We start from the raw sequence: 22,475 nt of genomic DNA on the forward strand, positions 1-22,475 counted from the left end.
CGTAAGTAAATCTGAAGTTAGCTTAATATAGTTATTTGTAACAATACAAACTCAAGCAAGTAAAGTTCACCGTGTTTCTAGTCAAAAAATACATCACAGATTGAGTTTTCATGAAAATGAACCGTAAAATCTTTTACATATGGTTCACCTCCTTGATTGCGGTGACGGTGAACATGGATGTCGGTAGTTGTTTATAAAATGTAAGTAGAAGCAATCAAGCGTTAACCTAATTGTGAATATTATATAACTTGTTTGTATTTAGCCATAAAAAGTTATATCCATTAGAGGTACCATTGTTTTGTACTGAAGTGACATAATTATGTAACGTATAAAAAAAATATGTGAGTAACAATTGACGTTTATAGTGTTGTCCAGCGGCTTTCTGAATGTCTGCAGTAATAGTGTATAACACCACATCAAGTAGGAACAAAATCTTCATGAATAAAACGATCGGTGTTTCTTGTGAGAATGGTGACACAACCATGTTTTTTAGTTAATACTGATTTGTGACGTGTCTGTTATAGGGTTCACAAATGAGTTATTATATACTCTTCACTCCGTTTCGGTAATACAGTTGTTGTGTTACTTAGGAAGTTATGAATGAATGTCACTACTTGTTAATAAAAGACTTATAGGCACAGTCTGTTACTTGCTATTTGAATAACTTATTGAATATGATACTGAGAACAAAGTTTAATTGTTTGTCTCAAAACGGATTTGTTGTTTTTCAGAATAGTATGAAGCTTATGGAATTTAGGATTACGGAAGATCGTGTGGAAAACCGGTTTACAAGTTTACGATAACTGTTTTATATTGCCTACTGCTATGCTCATTCATCTAATGAATTATTTAAATATAAATATAACAACCATACGCAGTGTTTTATATTATAAATCCTGTAAGTTTGTATAATTATGGTCTAAATAAAGCCAAAACAAATATTGACGCACAATCATGTGACTGCATTACATTTCGTGGTTTCTTATAAGTTGCATACAACTGAATATGCATTATAATTTAAGATTGAGGGAAGAAATAGTATGAAATATAATAGAAAGCAAAGAATTGGAATGACCTAGGTTATCAATAATAACTATACATATGTATATGCTTGAACAGGTCAAAGGTCATTTGGTGTTAGACTTAAGGGAACATAAAGGATGGGTGGTGTAATAGTCGAGTGAAGCTCAGAAGCATATAAGATAAATTGTGTGATAATTCTAGATGTAATGAATAAATCATTGAATTAAGAACTAATAAGATAAGTGAAGACAATCTGAAGAGTTAACATAATTTAGCAAAGAAGTGTGAGTGGAAGGGTGGTCTAAGGAATACGTAATCCATCTTATCAAGGAACTAGCTGCATGAAATTGTCTAGTTCCATACTAATACTAACTTGATAATGGACGTAATCTGACAACGGAAAATATGTAAGGCGGTTGTTTAATCTGTAAGGTTTTACGTGGAAGTCGCATTATTGTTTTATTTGACTCATTGATTCCTGACAATGAACAACGATATAACGCTAAGTTCTAACGACAGTTCGTAACTAATACAGTAGGACAAATTCTTAATTTTCACACACAATTATTCGTTAAAACGATTGGTAAACCTCCCCATGAAAGTATGAAGAAGACTAAAATAAAAAATGAGAAAAAGTTTATTGATTTTTCATGACTACTAAAGTGGAAAGATAAGTTTACAAGTTGTATAAATAGTGGTATAAAATAAAGCCACAAAGAACTGTTAATCGTAAACCTGCTGTCTAGCTGTTTATAATTCTTAAGTAAAAATTGTAGACCCTTCTCTCCACCTGATTCGCGAAGCGTTCACCATATTTCTCAACAATTCGTTGTTTGCACATTCTTTGGAGCCGTTGAAGTTGTATATATTCTTTACTTCGTCTCCGTAATGAAATTACTGTGTTGTTTTGTAAATTGTGCGTATTGTCTAATTTCCATCTACAGCAACACCTAAGAAGTTGATGAGCTATGCAGTTTATATTTTATAATTTAAATAGCTTACCTGTTAGACTTCGTCTTTTAATATATGCCAGCAGGAGATGGCGGCACGGATATCGACACATATTAAACGTGCTACAATTGCATCCACAAATACTTACATCTACTTCGTAATGTTGTCCGCGGTCAAGCATAAACAACCACTCGCCGCTTTCATATTCTAAGTTAACGAAACGCATTCTTTTTAGTTCGTATAACACTTTGGATCTTGCGAATGGGGTCAACATGTTCAGCAAGGGTATAAGACGCTGTGGAGCATCATAATTGTATGCATGCTCTCTAACTTGACCGTTTTGTCGCATCATCTGCAATACCTGCTTCCGAGTCCAACCTGAAATATATTTATATACACTTACCAGTGGAGAGTTCAGCTTTCATATTTTTGACATCAGCAGCGGTCACCTGCTTACCTGTTCTTCCCTTAATACTTTCGATAACTTCGTCCGTCGACTGACAGTGCAATATAACTGGTTTCAAGTTTTCTTTTTCTTCTGATGACAATCGTCTACTCAACGGATCACAAACCATCCACGAACTTGTACACGGATGGTTGTGAGTCATGTTGTAAGATTTTATAACGTATTGTTGACCCTCCAATCTTACGCGAAACATCGATTGACAATTTAAAAATTTAGACCTCAAAGGTAACACATTAGTTAGAGTCCTCACGGTTTTTTAATCACATTCAGACCTTCCGATTTACGTTTACGACCAAACGTGCAACGAAACACTACGAACAAGTATTTATATCTCACATCCTTCAACAATCTACTTTCTGCGTGAACATAGTGTGTATGGGTCATCTGAGAAAACATAGATTTATCCCATCATACTTTATGGAAATCCTTTAGCGCATTATCTAATTCAATCCAGCTTCCGAATCTCTTATTCAGCATAATACGTTGGAACGCGTCGCTTACGTTCACTGAAATTTCACTTGAGCATGAAGCACTAGATACAACATACAATAGCTATTAAAAAAAGGTTATTCCTTGAAAAAAATTAACTGAAGGAAGAACAACAAATATTTAGGACTTACCCTTCAGTTGACATTTCGTCTTAACTCACAAAAACTATGCGCATCTATAACCTTTTACGTTATTTTATCTTTCTTACGTTGTTTTCCGGACCTTATCAACAAATTATATATAGCTGTTGACTTTCACTACAGCACTTAGGACCACAGATCAAGTTTCGAAGGAACAACAGAGCTAAAGTGTGCACTACAAAACAGAAAATACTCAGTTAATGCTCTTAGCAGTTATTTAGTGTTTATTATGCATCAAAAGATGACTTATATATGGAAACATTTAATACTCATAGGACCCAACACACACACGGCAATTGAAATACGGAATGCCCGCTTCCAGTCAGCGCGTTCAAGGTCGTTGAAACGAAACGGCGGACAGATTTGAAAGGGATTACCGTTTATACCTTGCCTCCAGTGACCAGTGGTACAAGCTTCTGAAGGCTAATTTTAGTCTCGTAAAGTCACTGGCGAGGTATAGTCTTAGTGTTATTCTTCTGATACTCAATTTTAATATTTGTCTATTGCATGTTCGTTTGCCAAGTAATTAAAGATAACTTAACAAAGTTAATTAACTTTTATAAAAAGGCGAAAGATTTGTCCGCAAATGAGGAGACACCAGAGTTATGGTTTCTCCTCCTGCTTCGGTTTGGGCACCCGGGCAGTATAACAGCCCTCACACATATCAAATGAGATTTGTATGGCGCATATGTTTTTGGTACCTCCCTGTACCAATGTGTTAAAATAAATAAAATGAATAACAAAGTTAAGACTTCATTGAGTCTTATTTAATACTCATATAAAAATTATGTTAGATCCATAGATATCTGTGGATCATTATACAAATATGTCTTCACGAAGTATGTTTGTGTGTAAACCACAGCCAACTGAAAAGCAACAGATACCGAGAGCTTCCAGGTCTCATAAAACCTGCTCATATATGAGCGTTTTGCAAGACCTGGAACTCAAATGAGGATATATTTAGGATATTTTAAATACATCAGATCACACTTTATACGAAATTTATGTAGGCATTCCTTGTTTCAAACAGGAAAATATGCTAGAACGGATTGTAAAGTTAATTACCAGAATTATGAAGGATATAGCTAATCAGTATAGCCGTGGCTATACCCAAATTACACGCATGTACTTTGGGTTGTTCTGTTCAGTTGTCTCTACATACTATTACGTCAGCCTCATCCTACAAATCACGTTTTTTCTTATGCACTTAATAATTTAATCTTTTTTTGGTTCTGGTAGGTTCAGCAACTTGAAGTGCAGTATTATTCTGTGGCTCTCTACCTTCATAATATACGTTTGTCACGTTGCTTGTTTCTTGAAGCTCTATGCTTTTTGACAAATTTATAACCTTCAACTTAAGCTCACTAAAAATGCTTGTGTAACCTGTCATTAATATAAGAATTTATTTCTAACTCTTCCTTCAGTTACTATTATTACTGATAAACAACGGTTTGTCCTTTGAGATTTTTGAAGGATCAATACAAGAACTGCACGTTTTCACATATAAAAACAGTCTGCTTTAGTTGAGACCCAGATCCAAAGGGAAAATCAGTTCACCATTTCTGTTCAATAAGATTTGTAGTACTATATTCATTCTGTTTATTTATTTCATTTTAGAATCACTGCATGAACTGAACAATTTTTAGCAATAATAAAGAATAACTGTATGGTGAAGTCAAGTGTAGCATTATTGTGCAAAAGTACTTCAGCGTTGAAGAGACGTAAAATCTATGAGACATCTGAGAAGTGCTTAAAACAGATTACACATTTATACCTAAATGGTAAAAATCTAGATGAACTGGTAAGATTCTCGAAAATATTATCATAATACTTTATGTGTACTATGTTGGTTTTTGTTTCTACTCCTAGTTATTTTCCTCATTGCTCGTTTTCTCGCTTTCTTTCACATCCAGGGTCAGGAAATCGCTCTGTGTCAGTGCCTAACTGTTCTCTACCTGTATGACAATAAGTTGAAATCTATACCAGAACACTTAAACTTAACCCAGTTGACACATTTATATCTTCAAAATAATCGCATAAGTCGTATGGGAAACTTGAACTCATTAGAGAAGTTAGAAAAGCTGTAAGTTGAAAAATATTTTCATTCTTCTCCTTTCATAAAGTTTCCTCAGCCGAAATTGTATCAGTATAATTGAAGGCTTGGAAGGATTAATCAGACTGCAAGAATTACGCATTGACAACCAAAATTTGAATCCAGGCGAAAGTCTAGTCTTTGATGATCGTAGTCTGAATTCTGTAGCAGTAATGGTCTTGTTATTATTACTTTGTTTGTTATAACCATTCAAAAAATTGCTTTAGATATAATGTAATATCTGTTTTTTAATCTGACGAGCTAATTGTCTGACTGATAAACCTAACAGCAGCATTTAAGATTAACAGCAGTAAGAAAAAGTATGATCTATTTTGTTAGGGAGATTCATTTAAACCTGTTTTTAAGATTTTTCAACCCCCTTTATATAATACCTTAACTCTCAAAAAATATTTGTAATTTTAAAGGTTGTTATTAGACCTCATAGGTTTATTTTACCTTAACTTCCTCTTCAAACAATGGGATGCAAACGAGTACCACAGCTGACTAGCCTCTGTTGTTTCAAGTTTATTGGTAAAATCCGGTTTTTAAGAGGACCATGAAATTATTGGAAGTCACAGACAGCAATTAACTTATTTGATTTTCCAGATTCCTGAACACTACAGAAGACCACATCCACTAAAGATATCAGAGTGAATATGAAAGATAAATGAAGATATTAGGAATGTGGTTGTAGATAATTTGCTCACAGTTCTCAAGCTTGTAAAGTATAAGTGTATCTGGATTGTTGTGATTCATTCTCGCTATAGATTTCGAAGAAAAGACAAAACATCTATTTCACTTTTTATCAAGTTCCTTAGTAAGGTTTTTATGTTAAGCGGTTAAAATTCCTTGGTTAGATAACTGTTGTTTAATTTTGAGACGATCCCAGCTGAATAATCTGTTTCTAATTTTGACTTTCTACTTTCCCCCTAATCTCTTATCGTGTAACCATTTCCGTGTAAAAAAATATCCCAACTTAATAGAATAGTCTTATATGCTTGGATGTGTCAGGTAACAAACTGGACACCCTACAAGATTTGAGTAACCTTCATGCCTTAATCTCTTTGAATGTATCGAATAATTCCATACGATCTATCCATGATCTATCTACATCACTGAATAAATGGTCAAACCTTAAAGAGTTCCATATAAAAGGCAATCCTGTCATGAAAACAACTCGAGCAAGAGATATCATCATTGTAACTGCAAAACGTCTAGGTAAGTTGTTTTCAGTGGATACTACTTTCAATCACATTAACGCGTTTAGTTTGATATTTGTGCTATGTGAATTTCATCTGAATTTAAAGTTGGTTTTTGTGAAATAGCAGTATCATTCAATTGCTTACTTAATTACTTAATCTTGCTACCCATCCTCAGGTATAGCCTACTGGATGGTGATCACCAACTCTATCATGGACTCTCCATTCCAGTTGTTGCTAAGTGGCATCGATAGTCTTGTTGTATGCGTCAAAGTTCTGGTGCCATGTGTTCTTTAGTCTGTCTCTTTAGGCTTGGGGATGCTTATTCAGGACTCGCCTTGTAATGTTGAGTACTTTCCGTGAAATGTGTTCTACCCAACTCCAGCGTCTTTTCTTAAATCCTCCTTATCTGGCAGCTGGTTGGGTTTCTATCATAGTCGGTTACTGCTGATGGTTGCCGGCCAATCGACTTGGAGTATCTTGTTTGGACAGTTGTTTATGAATGCTTATACATTTGTGATAATGATAGTGGTAGTTTTTTAAGTTTCAGCTCTGTACAGTTGAACTATTTTAACGTTAGTGTTTAAAATTCTGCCTTTGGACATGGATCACAGTCTTGAGTTTCAAATATTCTTTGAATTCATGAATGCTGCACTTGCTTTAGCAATTCGTGACTTAACATCCTTATCAGGTCCTTCTTGTTTACTACTGATGCTACCCAAGTACATAAAATCTTCCACTTCTTTCAGAGCTTCACTATCAAGTGACGTAGTGCTTGCTGTATACGTACTTTAGGGTTTCTCTTTTTCTCTTGTGAATGTTCAGACCTATTTATAATGAAGCCACTGCTAAAGTAGCTGTTTTTGCCTGTTTGCTGCATAAGTGTTAAGTCATCTTCAAAGTCTGTTATCCAGCTGTGTCCAAGGTGTCCACTGGTTCTGTGCTTTTGCCGAGCTGCAAAGGTATCCACAATCCAGTAAATAGCTAGCAAAAGGGAAAAAATTGGAGTGGGTACCATCATTTCACTCCAGTTCTCATTTGGAAAGAGTTTGTGAGCTGTTCTACATGGGAAAATCTTGTGATTCAACCTCTTGTAGGAGTTCCGTCTGATGCTACGAATCTTTTCAGGTACTCTATAGTATCGAATATTTCATAGGGTGCTTCTATTCAAGCTGTTGAATAATTTCTAATAATCAAGGAAGGTAATGTATAGTGATGAGTTATATTCAGTTGATTGTTCTCAGTTTAATTGGCACATGACCAATCCTTATGAAAGCGTGTTTGTTGATCTCGATGTTGGACGTCCACTGAATTCTCCATTCAGTTCAGTAACGTTAAAAACTTCATCCTGTACTGATATTAGTATGGTGTTTCTGTAGTTGACACACTCACTAAGATCTTTCTTCGATATCTCACTAATGTATTCCTGTTTGTTGGTACTTGTTCTTCATCCCAAATAGTTATGAAGCGAACATGGAATATCTTTAAAGTTGTCTCTATATCCTACCTCATTGTTTTAGATGATATGCTGCTTAGTCCACCTGCTTTTTCACTCCTGATTTGCCGAAAGGCCTTGATAGTTCCTCGGATGTCCAATGGTTTTAGCACCCGTGGTGTGTTAACGAGCTGTCTATCCACCTGTTTAGACACTAACCTCAGTGATTGGTTTCCCGTCTTTACCATAATTCCCTGCTACTTTGTTGACTATCATTTAGTTCTTTCATATTTCCTTCTCTTGTAAATTGTCTTGCTGTAGTTGCCAGGTTTTCTACATATTTCTGTTTGTCAGCTTTAATCCTCTTCAGTCGTTTGTGTACTTCTGTAGATTATGCCCGTGTCCTGGCTGTCTTCTCTTTTGTCTCTGTATATTCGGCTGTGCCCAGAGTTTCATTCTCTGTACTATTGCTTCTTATGACCCAAGACCTCATAACATGTTAAAGCTATCGCTTCTCTAATCCTTTTCAGTTACTCTCCGTATGTTTCCTCTTCCTCCGGTAGATATAGTAATACGTAGGACTTGTCGGTGACAGTTACCTTGATCCAGCTGACCTTGTCGGCATCCGAAAAGAAGGGTATATTAAAATCTTGTAATGCTTCTACTGTCGAATGTTTTATAGCTTGGACACCACCAGGTGGTCAGGTTTCGGGTTATCTAAGGCAACATTAGCTCCCTTCTTTTGGCTGGAACACATGTTCCTGTAGGTCCTACCATGCCAGGCACATTGGTTGGGGAACGGTTAGACTAAGAGCAGTAACTCAAGGTCCAGAGGCAAATTTGTACTGTCGGCTGTAAATGAGTGTGACGACAGTAAGATGTTTCTCTTGGAAAACCTCTATCTGCAGCGACGTTACCTTCCTACAACAGAAGGAATAGGGTCGAAAATGTCGGTCTTGAAAATTTCGCACCTCATCTTAACCCACGAATTTCCGTCTCTGAGGTTAAGGCCTTTTAAAGTGCGGAGCTAATCAAACGAAAGTTTTCCAAAAAGACTGTGTGTGGTCGGCCTCAAGCATTTCCCCCTTGGACTCTGCAATCACACTTCCAAGTCACTAAGACTACCACTAATCCGGGCTCTTTTTCAGGTCCCTCTACGGCGTAGAGAGCCGGAAAGTGACAACCGCCTTCATGCCTCCAATGGCACCCGAGGTCATCATGTTGACGATCGAATCCCTCTCCTACCTCTTAAAAGTTCCTCCACCCCATGAACAACTCTTTCCACGTATCTCTATCACCACAGGCCATCAATGCTAATGACTTGAGTCCACGAAATGTTATTCCCGGTCTCCTGAATCCACACGCTAAACTACACATTGTAGCTTTTAATGTTCGAACCTTGTGTCAAGTGGGAGCACGGGCTTCTTTGGCTAGGACTCTAGAATCTCGCGCCGTTTATGTGTGCTGCGTCTTCGAAATGCGCGAACAATATCCAATTACTCTCATTCATTCGGCCTCACCTTGCCAATATAAAGAACTGGCACTACTTACACTTCGGGTATCTGAAGACCTCACTGCTACTTTCTGGGGCGTTAAATTTAATAGCAGAACCCAATATCTTCAATCAACCTGAATGGCAAACTGATGTAAGTCCTCCGACTCTTAGTGAGCCTTAAAAGGCTATAAGCAATCTAATGCGAGGAAAAGCAGCAGAGCCTGATGGATTAATCCCTGAGAATCTTAAGGATAGTAGTCCAGCTTCAGCAGTTACATTAACTGAGATCTTAGCTAAAATCTGGGAACTGGATGTTGTCTCATCTGACTGGTCTCGATCTCTGATCATCCCAGCCTATAAGAAAGGGACAAAAATCCTCTTGCAACAATTACAGAGGAATCAGTTTAACCAATAGTGTCTGAAGTATTGGCCTCAATAATACTTCGACGTCTTACTAGAGCTCGTGAAGGGTGAACCCGAGAAAACCAGGCTGGTTTCAAACCTGGATGTGAATGTGTGGACCAAATATTCACCCTTCAGCAGATCCTGGGATACAGAAATACTTTTAGACGTCCGATTATAGTTGTATTTCTTGACCTTAAGGCAATGTTCGACTCGGTTGATCGTGAGGTTCTGTGGCAGTGTCTGTCATTGAGAGGCGTACCAGATAAGTGCATTATCCTTGTACGGGCTCCCTACCTGGACACCTTTGGTCGAGTCAGAGTCTATGACAAACTCATCGGAATCGGTTACTCCATGTGGCGTTCATCGAGGTTATCCGCCTTCCCCATTCTTATTTAACTTTATCATAGACATAATTTTAGAGATAACACTTTAATCATCCGACTTTTCAGGAGATTCACTTTTAGACTTGGGATACTCAGATGATACAGTTTTGTCCAGTGAGGACGCTGACAAAATGTAATCGTCCCACCACCTCAAGCTATAGTACAATCATTTTCGGGATATGGTCGCAATACAACCACTATCTTCAAAGTTTATGTAAGGACTGTCAATGAATGAATAAAGGAACACATAGATAAAAACTCGGCGAAGCTTATCACGCAATTAGTTTAGGCAGATTCTGTGCGTCCAATTTACTCATGACACGGAACAGTTGAACGAATTGTTGGGAACAAATGATATCGGTTCGTGAAGTGTTCCTTAACTTCTCAAAAGCCTTCGACAACTCGGCGCAATCATCCTAGAATTGTTCCTTACTCTCTTTCTATAACGTGTGCACGATGCTACCCGGAAATCCGCAACGCTGTCGCGTCCTCTATAATCAAAAGTGACACAATTCTGTTAGATTAAGTAGGGGCGGGTAACTAGTATGTGACAGGGCTGAAGGATAAGTCTTACGGAAACAGACCGTAAAATTTTTGATTATTCTCGTCGAGCTTTAAGAAGGTTCCGTTGGCTCTTACCAACGGGCTTCAATTTTGACGTAGAGGAGACATCTTTCTTCCATCCGAGGGGCGAGTTTACTGCGTGACAGTGTGCTGCTTCCTACGTTGTGGCTATTAAACATGGTTAATAATAGTATAGGGTATCCGTAGGTTTCTGGTATTCGATCATATGTGTCTACACAGCATTACTCGTGTATTTTGCGTTAGGAATAGAGTCCTAAGTAAGGGTGGGGAATCAATTGATGATGTAGTAAATGTCCATCAACTGATGTGGTCGAAATGTGATGTGCTTGCCAAACCATTGCCTACATTGATGGGAGGTTTTTTCTTGTGCAGGATTAGGCTGGAGGAAAGCTAGGGGCGACCGAAGCAAAACATAGCATTAGTCCATGAAGTCACTGACACTTGGACTTAGCCATGCTAATAGGTACAGACTACCTGGTTGGGGTGAGTGTGATAATCGTAACCAATGATTAGAGACTTTGACATGGGTCAGAATCTTTTACAGTCGCTCAGGTACATCCATTCATTGTCTTCCTCCAAATTCTGAGATTCTAAATTCGCCATAACATTCTTTGGTTTTTATCTCAATAATTTGTATTTTTCCCCAGTTGTATCTTCAGTGCCTGATCTTTCCTATTACTACTGATACTGTTACTACCTCTAATATTTTGGGATTTGGCCTGAAAACTTCATGTCTATGTGTTGATGGGATGTGGGAACTTTAACCGATGTACATACGTACAAGTTCTACGTTGTGACCGAATCCCATGTAGCTCTGCGTATGGATTTTTGTGGGAAAATCATTACATCTATGAACACGTTGAAAGCACATAGATTTACTAGTCTCTCACTATTCTCTTTTCCTTATCCAATTATGTCGCTCCATGATACGTTTGTGTCTTTTGTTGTCTATCCCTGTCTCAGCCGTTAGGTTTCTCATTAAGATGATCGGGTCTTACCTTGGTAGTTTTAGTGGCCCGAGATGTGATTCCGATTAGATCATATGATTGATTGTTGTTGAAATATACATGTCGTCAATCCTCGTATAAAATTATCAACTGAACTCGCGTCAGTGAATAACGGAATTAAAATAAGTCATATACGAGAATGAATTTCGAATACGTTTCTTTTCTACACACTGGTCTGGACAGACAATCAGAGGAACGAAGCGAAATGACGCGTGGTGGAGAAGGCCTATGAGCCAACACCATTTAGTCAAGAGTTAATCATTTATGGGTATGACAGCGGGATAAGTAGTGGAAATAAGTAGGGTATAAAAGAGATTGGTCTATGGGGCCAACTGAGTATAAGGATAAAGAATAGTGAAGTATAAACATCTGATGAGCCGTACTAGAGTTAATAGCGTCTATTATCGATTAGTGGGTTTGCATTCACATACGTGGTTCTACAATTCCAGGCAGGTCGTTTGGAGAACGGTAAGACTAAAGGCAGCAACTCAAGGTTTGAGGGCGAAATCGCACTGCTGACTGTAGAGGGATGTGACAGCAGCAAGGCGTTCCCCTCATACCCGTAGCAGTACACGAGACCAAGTTGGTCACGACCGAATCCTTCCTACACCTAACAACTCTCTCATCTCTACGGCTAATGCTTCTCCCGTTCCTTTATCACCTCGCACCTCGAGTGCAAACGATTTGAATACGCGGAACGTTCTTCCTGGTCTCCTGAAACCACGCTTTAAGCTACACGTAGGAGTTTTTAACGTCCGGACACTGTGCCAAATAGGACAACAGGCTTCCTTAGCTAGGACTTAAGAATCTCGCGCCATCGATGTGTGCTGCGTCTCCGAAACGCGCATACATTATCCGAGCAGCGTCTTTCATTTATATTAGCTTCAATAATACTTCAGCGCTTAACTAGAGCTCATGAAGAGCAGACCAGAGAAAATCAGGCTGGTTTTCGACCTGTACGTGGTTGTATAGACCAGATATCCACACTACGTCAGATCCTAGAACATAGAAACACATTCAGACGCCCCACAATCGTAGTATTTCTCGACATTGAGGCGGCATTTGACTCTGTTAATCGTGAGGTTATATGGCAGTGTTTGTCACTGATAGGAGTACCAAAGAAGTACATTAACCTTATAAAGGCTCTCTACTCGAACACAACTGGTAGAGTGAGAGCTTATGGCGAACTGTCATCAGAATTGATTACTTCAAGTGGTATTCGTCAGGGCTGTCCACTCTCTCCATTCTTGTTTAACTTTGTCGTTGATGTGCTTTTAGAGATGACACTTTCCTCATCTAAATTTCCAGGGGTTGAACTTCTACCGGGAGATTCACTTTTTGACCTAGAATATACCGATGACATAGTTTTATTTGGTGAAGACGCTGATAAAATGCAGAGTCCTCTGACTACTCTAAGCAACAATGCAAGCATGTTCGGGATGCGATTCTCCCTCTCGAAATGCAAAATGTTGCTCATCAGCCCTTGTAGTCTGGTATTTGAAAAAGTCTCATCACGGATACAGAAGGCTCGACTGGATTTCGCCAACTTGCGTCATTTATGGTGTAGACGCGATATCCGTCTATCAACCAAAGGACAGGTTTACTGCGCAGCAATTCGTCCCGTCCTACTTTATGGCAGTGAAACATGGCCGGTAAGAGTAGAGAATATCCATAGGTTACTAGTATTTGATCATAGGTGTCTTCGAAATATTGCTCGTATATCCTGGGACCATCGAGTAAGTAACGCATTTGTTAGGAAACGGGTACTAGGTAGGGATAGCAAATCAATTGATGAAATAGTGAAACTTCATCAGTTGAAATGGCTGTGACATGTGTTACGTATGCCCAACCACCGACTGCCCCGACGTGCAATGTTCAATAGTATAGGAGTAGGTTGGAAGAAAGCTAGGGGCGGCCAGACCAAAACATGGCACAAGTCCATGAAGTCACTGACAAGTGGACTGAGTCATGTTGGTAGGTGTAGACTACCTGGTTGGGGAGCGCGAGATGATAGCAACCGATGGTTAGAGACCCTGAATGCCAAGGCTCAAAATCGTTTGCAATGGAGCAAGTGCATCAACTCTTTGTGTTCTCCCAAATTCTAATCTTCTGAATTCTTCATGTCCCTTTCTTTTTTCTCTTTCCAAATTTACTTCACTAGATTATACTCCTTGAATAATATCTTCAAACCCTAATTTTTCTGATTACAGCTTATAATTTTACTACATCTAGCACTACGGAATTTGAGTCGACAACTGCAACTCTGTTCTAATGTGGTGTGGCAACTCGAACTGATGTAAGTACGTACGAAGTTCTTCGTTGTTGCTGACTGACTTACTTATTATTTATTAGTAGAATGACCAGAGGAACAGAATGGTGACTGCAGAGGCGAGATACGTAGAGTCGTATTTCTGTTCGGTCGTCGAGTGGTTTGTGGGAGATGTACTCGCTCTCGTTTGTAACAAAACGGTACTAAGGCATGATACCAATATCAGTGCATATGATTATCGATGTTGGCGAGAGGAACTGACTTGGTTGTGACGAACAATAGTGTATCTTTGAGAGATTAGCTCTAAGCTCGATGTCCTGGTATACAGTGCGATGGGAATAAAATATTAATTGCAATAATCTTGTAATATTTGTGGGTAATGAATAATACAACATGCAGTTATACATGTGAACGAATAGATAAGATGAACATAATCGTTACTAATCAGCTAGTAGAGTTAGAGGTATTCACAGACATAATAGGAGGCAATATCGAAATGAAAAATGTGTGGCATGATAACATAAAAAATGAATGAGTGTAATAATAGGCCAAATATGACATGATAAAAAATGGGACGAACTCACTTTAAAGCAGCAAAATTTCACGTTGTTGAATAATAAAAATAGTCCAGTGAGCTTTAAATGTCATAAAGTGGTGTTCATAAACTTATAATTTGTTCGGTGAGTGATATGATTGCGTAAATGTCATAATTTAATGTCAGCACGAACAAAAATAATAATTCTACGTTAGGTGATAATATGCCACTAATGTGATAATGAGACTGTGATAATTATTTGAATCATAATGGAACAATCTGCTGGATGGACCAATCAGCAAAGTTGACATGAGGACAAAGTATCAATAAGATAATACGATTTGAGCATGTCCATGTCGAGCTGCACAGGGTTTGCTGAGTATGTCCCATTGAAGATCGAACTGCATTCGCTGACTTTGTTCGTCGAAAGTGTAGAGTGCAGAAGTTTTTCATCGATGTAGCTTGCTGCGTTAGGTTCGTCGGTGGCGGGCTCACCACTTTAGTGGCTCGAGATCTGACTCCAATTAGATCTTATGAATGATTGCTATTGAAATATATGTCACCTATCCTCATATATAATCATCGACTTAAATTGCATTAGTGTTTAATGGAATTAAATGAGTCAAATTTGAGAATGGATTTTGAATACATATATTTTGTACAATCATTCATCTGGACAGACAATCAGAGGAACGAAGCGAATAGAAAAGAGCTAAGGGAAATGACTGGCGGCGGAGAAGGCGTGTAAGCCAACTCCATTTAATCAAGAGTTAATCAATAATTCTGGTCACACGAAAATAGGCTACATATATGTGACGAGTAGGATAAGAAGTGTGCACACAAATGCTTATATAAAAGCAGCCAGGCTTGATAAGCGAATAATTAACAAGGTCAAAACGTGGCTCAAGAAGAATGAATAAATCGGCCTGTCCAGAAGCTAGAATAAGCTATGTGGGCTTAACATAATAAACGACACTACAAAGTTCCTCTGAGATGGACTACAGCCCTCGTAAAACTGGTTTCTATCATCTTCACTGCCATCATTGATGTGTACATAGCATTGAATAACACTTACTGTGACCCTTTCCTCTTTTGTTTTTATGAATGCCTTAATGATCCTGGAGCCGTGTATTTCGCATCCTAAATTTGCTTGTTTTCTCCTTTGAAGGGCATCAGTGCAATCTTTTGTGTGTATGAAAGATGTTATCTTTCATGACTAAAAGATAACTGCATCTTGTGAATATAGTCTTTTCTCAGATGGTGTTCAATGGATTTGACTTATTCCAAACTGGGCCAGGTTGTATGTCCTCTTTTCTACAGCTATTTGAATGACCTTCCTGGTCTCCTACATTGTCCAGATGTTTCATTTCTATATAATAGTTGTTGCTCTGGTTATTAAAAGGTCATTGACCTCGAGGCATTAAAGCATCTCAGATTTCACCGTGAAGCATCATAAATCATTTTTTAGTTAGCTAGTTGTAATGAAGTTCATTCATACTAAGTGGAGTTGCAAACCCCTACTCCTAACCCTCTTTCATTACCCGGATTTGGAAGAGGCAGTAGCTTCATCCGGCCTCCATGAGGTATCATTATTGCTCGATTAACTAATGAGAACTAAATTCTTCTTACGCTGAAGAAGTGGATTAGATTAAGTCACGAAACGTCAGAAATACAGTTTTCTACTCATTGGGATATAACAAGAAAACATATTAATTATTAACTTCCTACCCGTTACTCAGCTTATTCAAAAAAGTCTAGCCTTGCCATTGATACTATTACGTCCTTGATATGTCTACCTAATAGTATGCCGGAGATAACTTGTTTACATCTAGATTAAGGCTTTGACATTGTAGGCTGACTGGTTCAACCTTGAGGCTAGAAACGCGTGAGGTCGAAGTGAGACTAACTGCCTTGGGTAGAGAGACGAAAACTATTCTATCACCTGATTGGCTGACAAGCGCTCATGAGTGAGAGGACAAATTAAGTGGAACACTACTCGACTTATTCCCAATTCCGATTCACACTCAGAACTGGTTCCGACTTAGATTAGTGTAAAAAGATACACGAATAAATAGATGACTAACAAAATCACAAGGCATAACAACTAGAAAATACAATTATGTCCAAAACTAGGCAATTGGGTAGAAAAATATAGTACTTAAGGTTTCGTTTAAATTACAATAGCTTTGGAACAAGAAGGGTTATAACAATGAATCATAAATCAAACGAAAGCTTGTGATTTGTAGAAAATAATAGTAACAAAATAAATGTTAGTGTTTTACGAGCTTTGGATTAAATGGAATAGCGTCCCCAAAAAGAGCTTCCGTAGTTTGTCCTAGCTTCTAGATTCTCTGTTCACGTCAGATACCTGCAAACCTAGAAGTCATTATTTCCGTGTGCATACGAAGTCCAAATTAATGTTCTACGATTTCATCAATAGCTGAAACCGATGTTTATAATTTGTTAAAGTAAAACTAGATCCATTTGTCGATATATTTGCACTGTCTCGTCCGTATATATATGTTTGAGAATTCCTTTTATTCAATAGAGGTAGGACAAAACGGTCCGTTTAAGTTGTCCCACTTATTAATAAAGTGATAAAAACCAGAGTCATTAAAATAAGTAAAAGGAAGTATATGGTTAGATAGTGAAGAGGCGACTTGTACGACCAAACCCCTGTTACAGGCTTTAACATAAATAAATTTACAATATCATGTAAGAAATATATCTTGGATACGTTTTACTTTGGTTATTCTACTCAAACAAAATCATGTTTTGTTCCCTAATTTCATATTGTTTTCGTATAGAAATGCTGGATAATAAGGCGATATCTGAACCAAATAGACAATTTTTAGAAAATTGGAACCAGTATAAGAGTTTTAATCTCGAATTGTCAAGTAAGTCAAGTTTACACTATTAGTTTATATATATATATATATATATATATATATATATATATATATATATATACTGCCGGTCCCAAGCTCGGGTAAAGTAGGAGGTTTCGGCGTGGGGTCGGCAACTCCATCTCGTAGAAAACAACTTTGCTAAAAAGACGTTAACCAGATTAAACAAATCAAACCATTTAAACTCTGCCCTGGGAGTTGAAGGAAGAATTATAACGTCTCTCAATGAAAGCCGAGATTATTCGAAACTCACGAGGCCGATGCCCACTCTAACAACCAGAGCAGCAATTTTTAAAGGTACACGGAACGTCCGGACAATGTGAGAGACCGGGAAGACCAGTCAAATAGCAACAGAAATGAGGAGATACAACTTGGCGGTGCTCGGAATATGTGAAACCTTTCGGACTGAAGCTGGACATCAAAGGTTAGATACGGCAGAGATGCTGCTGTACTCTGGTCACGAAGAGAAAAATGCTATGCACACTCAAGGAGTTGCTGTGATGCTGTTCAAAGATGCAGGAAATGCACTTATTGGGTGGGAATCTCATGGATCCACAATCACAAAAGCATCATTCGAAACAAAGAAGGAGGATATCACAATGAATGTTATGCACCCAACAATGATAGCAATGACGACAATAAAGATCAATTCTATGAGGCTGCAATCAATCATAGAGAAGTGCCCAAGAAAGGGCCTCACCATTATGATGAGAGGTCGAAACACCAAAGTCGGGATAGACAACACTGGATATGAAAATGTCATGGGACGACATGGACTGGGAGAGAGAAACGAGAATGGGGGAAGATTTGCAAATCTATGTGCATTCAACAAATTGGTTATAGGCGGCACAATATTCCCACACAAACGTATACACAAAGCTACATGGATCTCACCGGACCACACCGCGGAGAACCAGATAGATAATATTTGTATCCATAAAAAATTCCCAAGGACAGTGGAAGATATGAGAACCAGGAGAGGAGCTGACATAGCTTCGGATCACCACCTGGTGGCGGCCAACATGAAACTGAGGTTAAAGAAATACTGGACAACTGGGGGAACAGCATTACATAGGTTAAATACAACGAACTCAACGAATTCAAGATAAATCTCAACAACAGGAATACAATGGACAGCTTGGATGCAACTAGACGGTTCAGACTTCGCAGATGACTTTGCTTTTCTCTCCCATTCACACGAACAAATGCAGGTCATGACAACCAGTGTGGCAGAAGCCTGTTTATCAGGAGGGCTCAATATACACAAGGGAGAAAGCAAGATCCTCAAATACAACACAGAGAATACCAACCCAATCCCACTTGGTGGAGAAACTCCGGAAGAAGTGGAAACGTTCACGTATCTGGGCAGCATTGTCGATGAACGTGGAGGATCTGATGCAGACGGAAAGGTGAGAATTGACAAAGCAAGGGTTACATTCCTGCAGTTGAAGAACATTTGGAACTCAAAACAACTGTCAGGCAGCATCAAACTGGGAATCTTCAATATGAATGTCCAGACAGTTCTGCTGTACTGATCTGGAACTTAGAGAACTACCACAACCATAATCAAAAATGTAAAAGTATTTATAAACAATTGTCGACGCAAGATACTCAGTGTCTGTTGGCTGGATACCATCAGCAACAGCCTACTGTGGAAGAGAACAAACCAACTTCCAGCTGAAGAGGAAATTAGGAAAATACGCCAAAGATGTATAGGATGTACATTGAGGAAATCACCAAGCTGCATCACCAGGCAAGCGCTAACTTGGAATTATGGAGGGGAACGGAAAAGAGGAAGGCCAAAGAACAGTGCGTCGGGAATCGGAAACAGATATGAAGAAGAATAAATAGCAACTGGAAAGGATTGCTCGGGATCGAGTTGGATGGAGAATGATTGTGGGCGGCCTATGCTCGTACACAAGGGGTAACAGGCGTAAGTACATATATATAATTGGACATGGATATCTGATACACAGTATTTTGATTTTTAAACTAATTATATCTTTTTGCTTGAATCAAACTTGTCAGAAATTCTCATTTTACGAAGAATGTTAATTCCCTTCTTCATACTGAGATAAAGTCCTTACCCAAAAATATATTTCATAATCTATTTAGAGGATAAAATAAGACAAGAGGATCATCAGCCTTTACTTCTAAGCTAGTCTTCAACAGCTTGTCAAGCTTCCAAGTTCCATCATCTTCATCGCCCGATCCATAGAATCTTGATAAAATACCAAGCATTGGTATAATACAGTCATCCTATGCTCATGGTGCCATATTATAGAGTGGCTACCTACCTTCTGTCCCTCATTGACTCATATTCACAAGTAATAATCAGCAAAATGTGCCTGAGCTACAAAAATTGACACTTTAAAATACATCCACTGCTCAGATTTTGCTCAGTAGAACCTGGGATTACGCACATTTTGTCTTCGCCGATTATGAGTTGTAGTACGGATATAAAGATAATCTAAGCAGTCCTGTCTGAAATTATCAATTCAGATAGACCAGTTCTTACAAGTGTGAGGTAGAACTACTTGCGCCAAAGTATGGTACACCTGACCTTGTACAACCAAGGGGACGGCCTAGAGGTGAGTTGGATGGTACATACGTAAATGATTTCTGTATGCCACTCACACTAAACTAAAGACATATAGGTGGGTCTGAGGTATCAAACATCTGATGAATGGTCCGGTAATTTCGATTCAAGTTCATTACTGATGTATCTATACAAGCTCACCTAAAAGATTCTTGCTGATTGCTGATGTGCCTCGTAAAGCTGAACATAATCACACAACACCTGATACACTAATACCTTAATCCAAGCCGATAAATTTAGCCAACTTTAGCCAACAAATAAAACAATCTTTCGCTCAATATTTTTCTGTTTTGTTCCGTTAATTACATTTTTGTTACGAAATTTCAGAATGTCCTATGAACAAGCAAATTACACTTGGTTCGAAACCTGAACTGATAGACTTATCACATCAGTAATTTAAAAAAGTCTCCTGCAAGTTGTGAATTGCGACGAGAATGAACAATATAAGTGTTCATTTGTTTTAAAAATCTATTTATGTTTATTTCACTTGTGAGCTACATCCTGATTTCAGTCAATAAAAATTTATGTAGACCCTGTATATATTTTTGAAATCGCAATAAGATTTATTCAAAGGGGAATGTAGAAACAAACCAGCACTGACTGTAGAAATATTTATAATCAAGGAGCACTGGACAGCTGTTTTGTTTCACTTTTCTAGACCGTATCAGAATTTGTTAATTTATTATTGTACTGCATCAATTTTCAGTCAAGAGTCATCATTACGCCAGTAACGAGTTGTTCGCATCGTGACTTGATTATTTACGAAGCATGTCTGTAACCCCAAAAACGGTACTGCTTGATGACGTGCTGTCCAGTACTTTACCGGTAAGGAAATTGATCGATAATGATAGGTCACATACCTGAATTATATTTTTTCACTGACTAATGTCTTTGAAGTTGATAGAATCACTGAGTGAGCAATCCCATTCTACAGTGTAGATAGTAAATCACATGATGAGGCTAAGAGCTTTGATTTACTGAGGTAGTGAAAAAATGTATAGGGGATTACAACTAATTATAATCTAATTGAACGCTAGATCCGGTTTTCCAAGCTCTTCTAGTAACCCCCAGGCTAAATATAAACAGCATCTTGAACACGAGAGAAAAGGTGCGAGTTAAGGGAAAAAGCTTTACTCTAATATTCGTTAATGTACAGAAAGTCTGAAGTATTTATAACATTTTAGATGGCTTTAGGCCTACGGAAAATTCTGGAGTGTTACTAAACATAGTAGTGATATAGGTAATCCAATCAGAAATTCGACATGTGACTCACTTTCTAAGTGTTTCTGGCAAAACTTCAGTTGAATACTGATAGGATAAGGGGTTTCTCGGTGTTTTCTGAGCCGTTTTGTTGGCTGTTTTCGAGCAATTTTCTAGATCTCAGCATACAGAATTATTACGAGGACGAGAATGACCCATTAGCTACATATTCTGTTTTTTATTATTTGTCGAAATAAGAGTCAATTCATGTGTGTGTGTGTATTCAGCCACTACATGTAGATTGTGTTAACCACTGCAAAGTAAAACCAGTCAGACCATGTTAAATCTAGTGCTTAGATTATTAATATACCGGATATAACTTGAGAAATGGAACTCTAGAGCCCTCCAAGTCGCAAATGGGAAGACAAGTGAAAAGTAGGCTATTACAAACAGTGTCAATTATGGTACAAATTTGTCAGATATTTATAGTTCTAGAAAAAACGAACTCATTATAGTCCTCCAATTTGCACACAGGGTGTTAATAGCATTTGTACAATAGGGAAGCTACGCGTAGTGACTCTAGAATATTCTTTCAAAAGATGATTGGGTGGGATATCTTCGGATCATTCTGAGTTTCTTAGGGCTTCCTCGAGTTAACACATGAACTGCCTTCACAGACCACTGTGGTAACTAAGATCAGCATCCAACGAAAAAAACTAGAAAAATACTCAGAAAGCTGAAAGAAAATAAAAAACACCGTCCAAAAATGATTGTTCAAGTGGGTGAAAAATTGGTTAAGATAATTAAACAAACATCAAAGAAGCCAAGAATATGAGAATCCGCATAACTTGACCAAAAAATAAAATTATAAAAACATACGAGAAGATAAAAATACACTATTTATCAACGGACCAGAAATGTCAACTAGCCTCGTTCACACCAAACCCATCGTTGGACACACTCAATGAAATGTGCGATCGAGCATGCGAGCTAGCCAGTGAGTGAGTAAGTGACAGTTGACTTCATCTGTGTGTTGAGGATGGATAAGATTTGATTTGCACCCAACACATCCGACCACCATACTACTGTGCAATTGATATTAGCCCCATGTGTAGGGCTGCCAAAGAAAACTTCGATTCTTGGTCGACGGTTCTTACCATGCAACAAATCACAAGAGTAAAACCGTGACGGTTAATCCGAACCGCTCACAGTCTACCAACCCTACTATCAAACAACACCTCACTCCCATTCATCCATTTGCAAATTAATCATCTCTGTCAACACAATCATCACTCG

General features: G+C 38.2%; 1 protein-coding gene across 2 annotated transcripts; it reads left to right on the plus strand.

Moving 5' to 3' along the window:
* Nucleotides 1–730: 730 nt before the first annotated feature.
* On the plus strand, nucleotides 731–22,264 carry MS3_00008710 (uncharacterized protein). 2 transcript variants are annotated; one of them, XM_035730495.2, is made up of 7 exons: nucleotides 731–3,523; nucleotides 4,687–4,870; nucleotides 4,983–5,152; nucleotides 5,193–5,331; nucleotides 6,145–6,379; nucleotides 17,282–17,371; nucleotides 20,307–22,264. In XM_035730495.2, exons 2-7 carry the CDS (start codon nucleotides 4,736–4,738, stop codon nucleotides 20,372–20,374), a joined length of 837 nt encoding a protein of 278 aa, XP_035587999.2. In that variant the 5' UTR covers nucleotides 731–3,523; nucleotides 4,687–4,735; the 3' UTR covers nucleotides 20,375–22,264. The 2 variants fall into 2 exon arrangements, with proteins under 2 accessions (XP_035587999.2, XP_051065687.1); XM_051217054.1 differs by adding exons at nucleotides 4,309–4,447; nucleotides 4,494–4,647 and having other exon boundaries at nucleotides 4,983–17,371.
* The last annotated feature ends 211 nt before the right edge of the window (nucleotides 22,265–22,475 follow it).

Source organism: Schistosoma haematobium, chromosome 6 (genome assembly GCF_000699445.3).
Source record: "Schistosoma haematobium chromosome 6, whole genome shotgun sequence".
Lineage (NCBI taxonomy): Eukaryota > Metazoa > Platyhelminthes > Trematoda > Strigeidida > Schistosomatidae > Schistosoma > Schistosoma haematobium.

What these genes read in the sequence shown, in the direction of transcription:
- MS3_00008710 (XM_035730495.2), top strand. Translation starts at nt 4,736, where the DNA reads ATGGTGAAGTCAAGTGTAGCATTATTGTGCAAAAGTACTTCAGCGTTG. An exon ending in GTAAAAATCTAGATGAACTG is followed by an intron (nt 4,871 to 4,982) that starts GTAAGATTCTCG and finishes TTTCACATCCAG; the next exon opens with GGTCAGGAAATCGCTCTGTG. An exon ending in TTAGAGAAGTTAGAAAAGCT is followed by an intron (nt 5,153 to 5,192) that starts GTAAGTTGAAAA and finishes CCTTTCATAAAG; the next exon opens with TTTCCTCAGCCGAAATTGTA.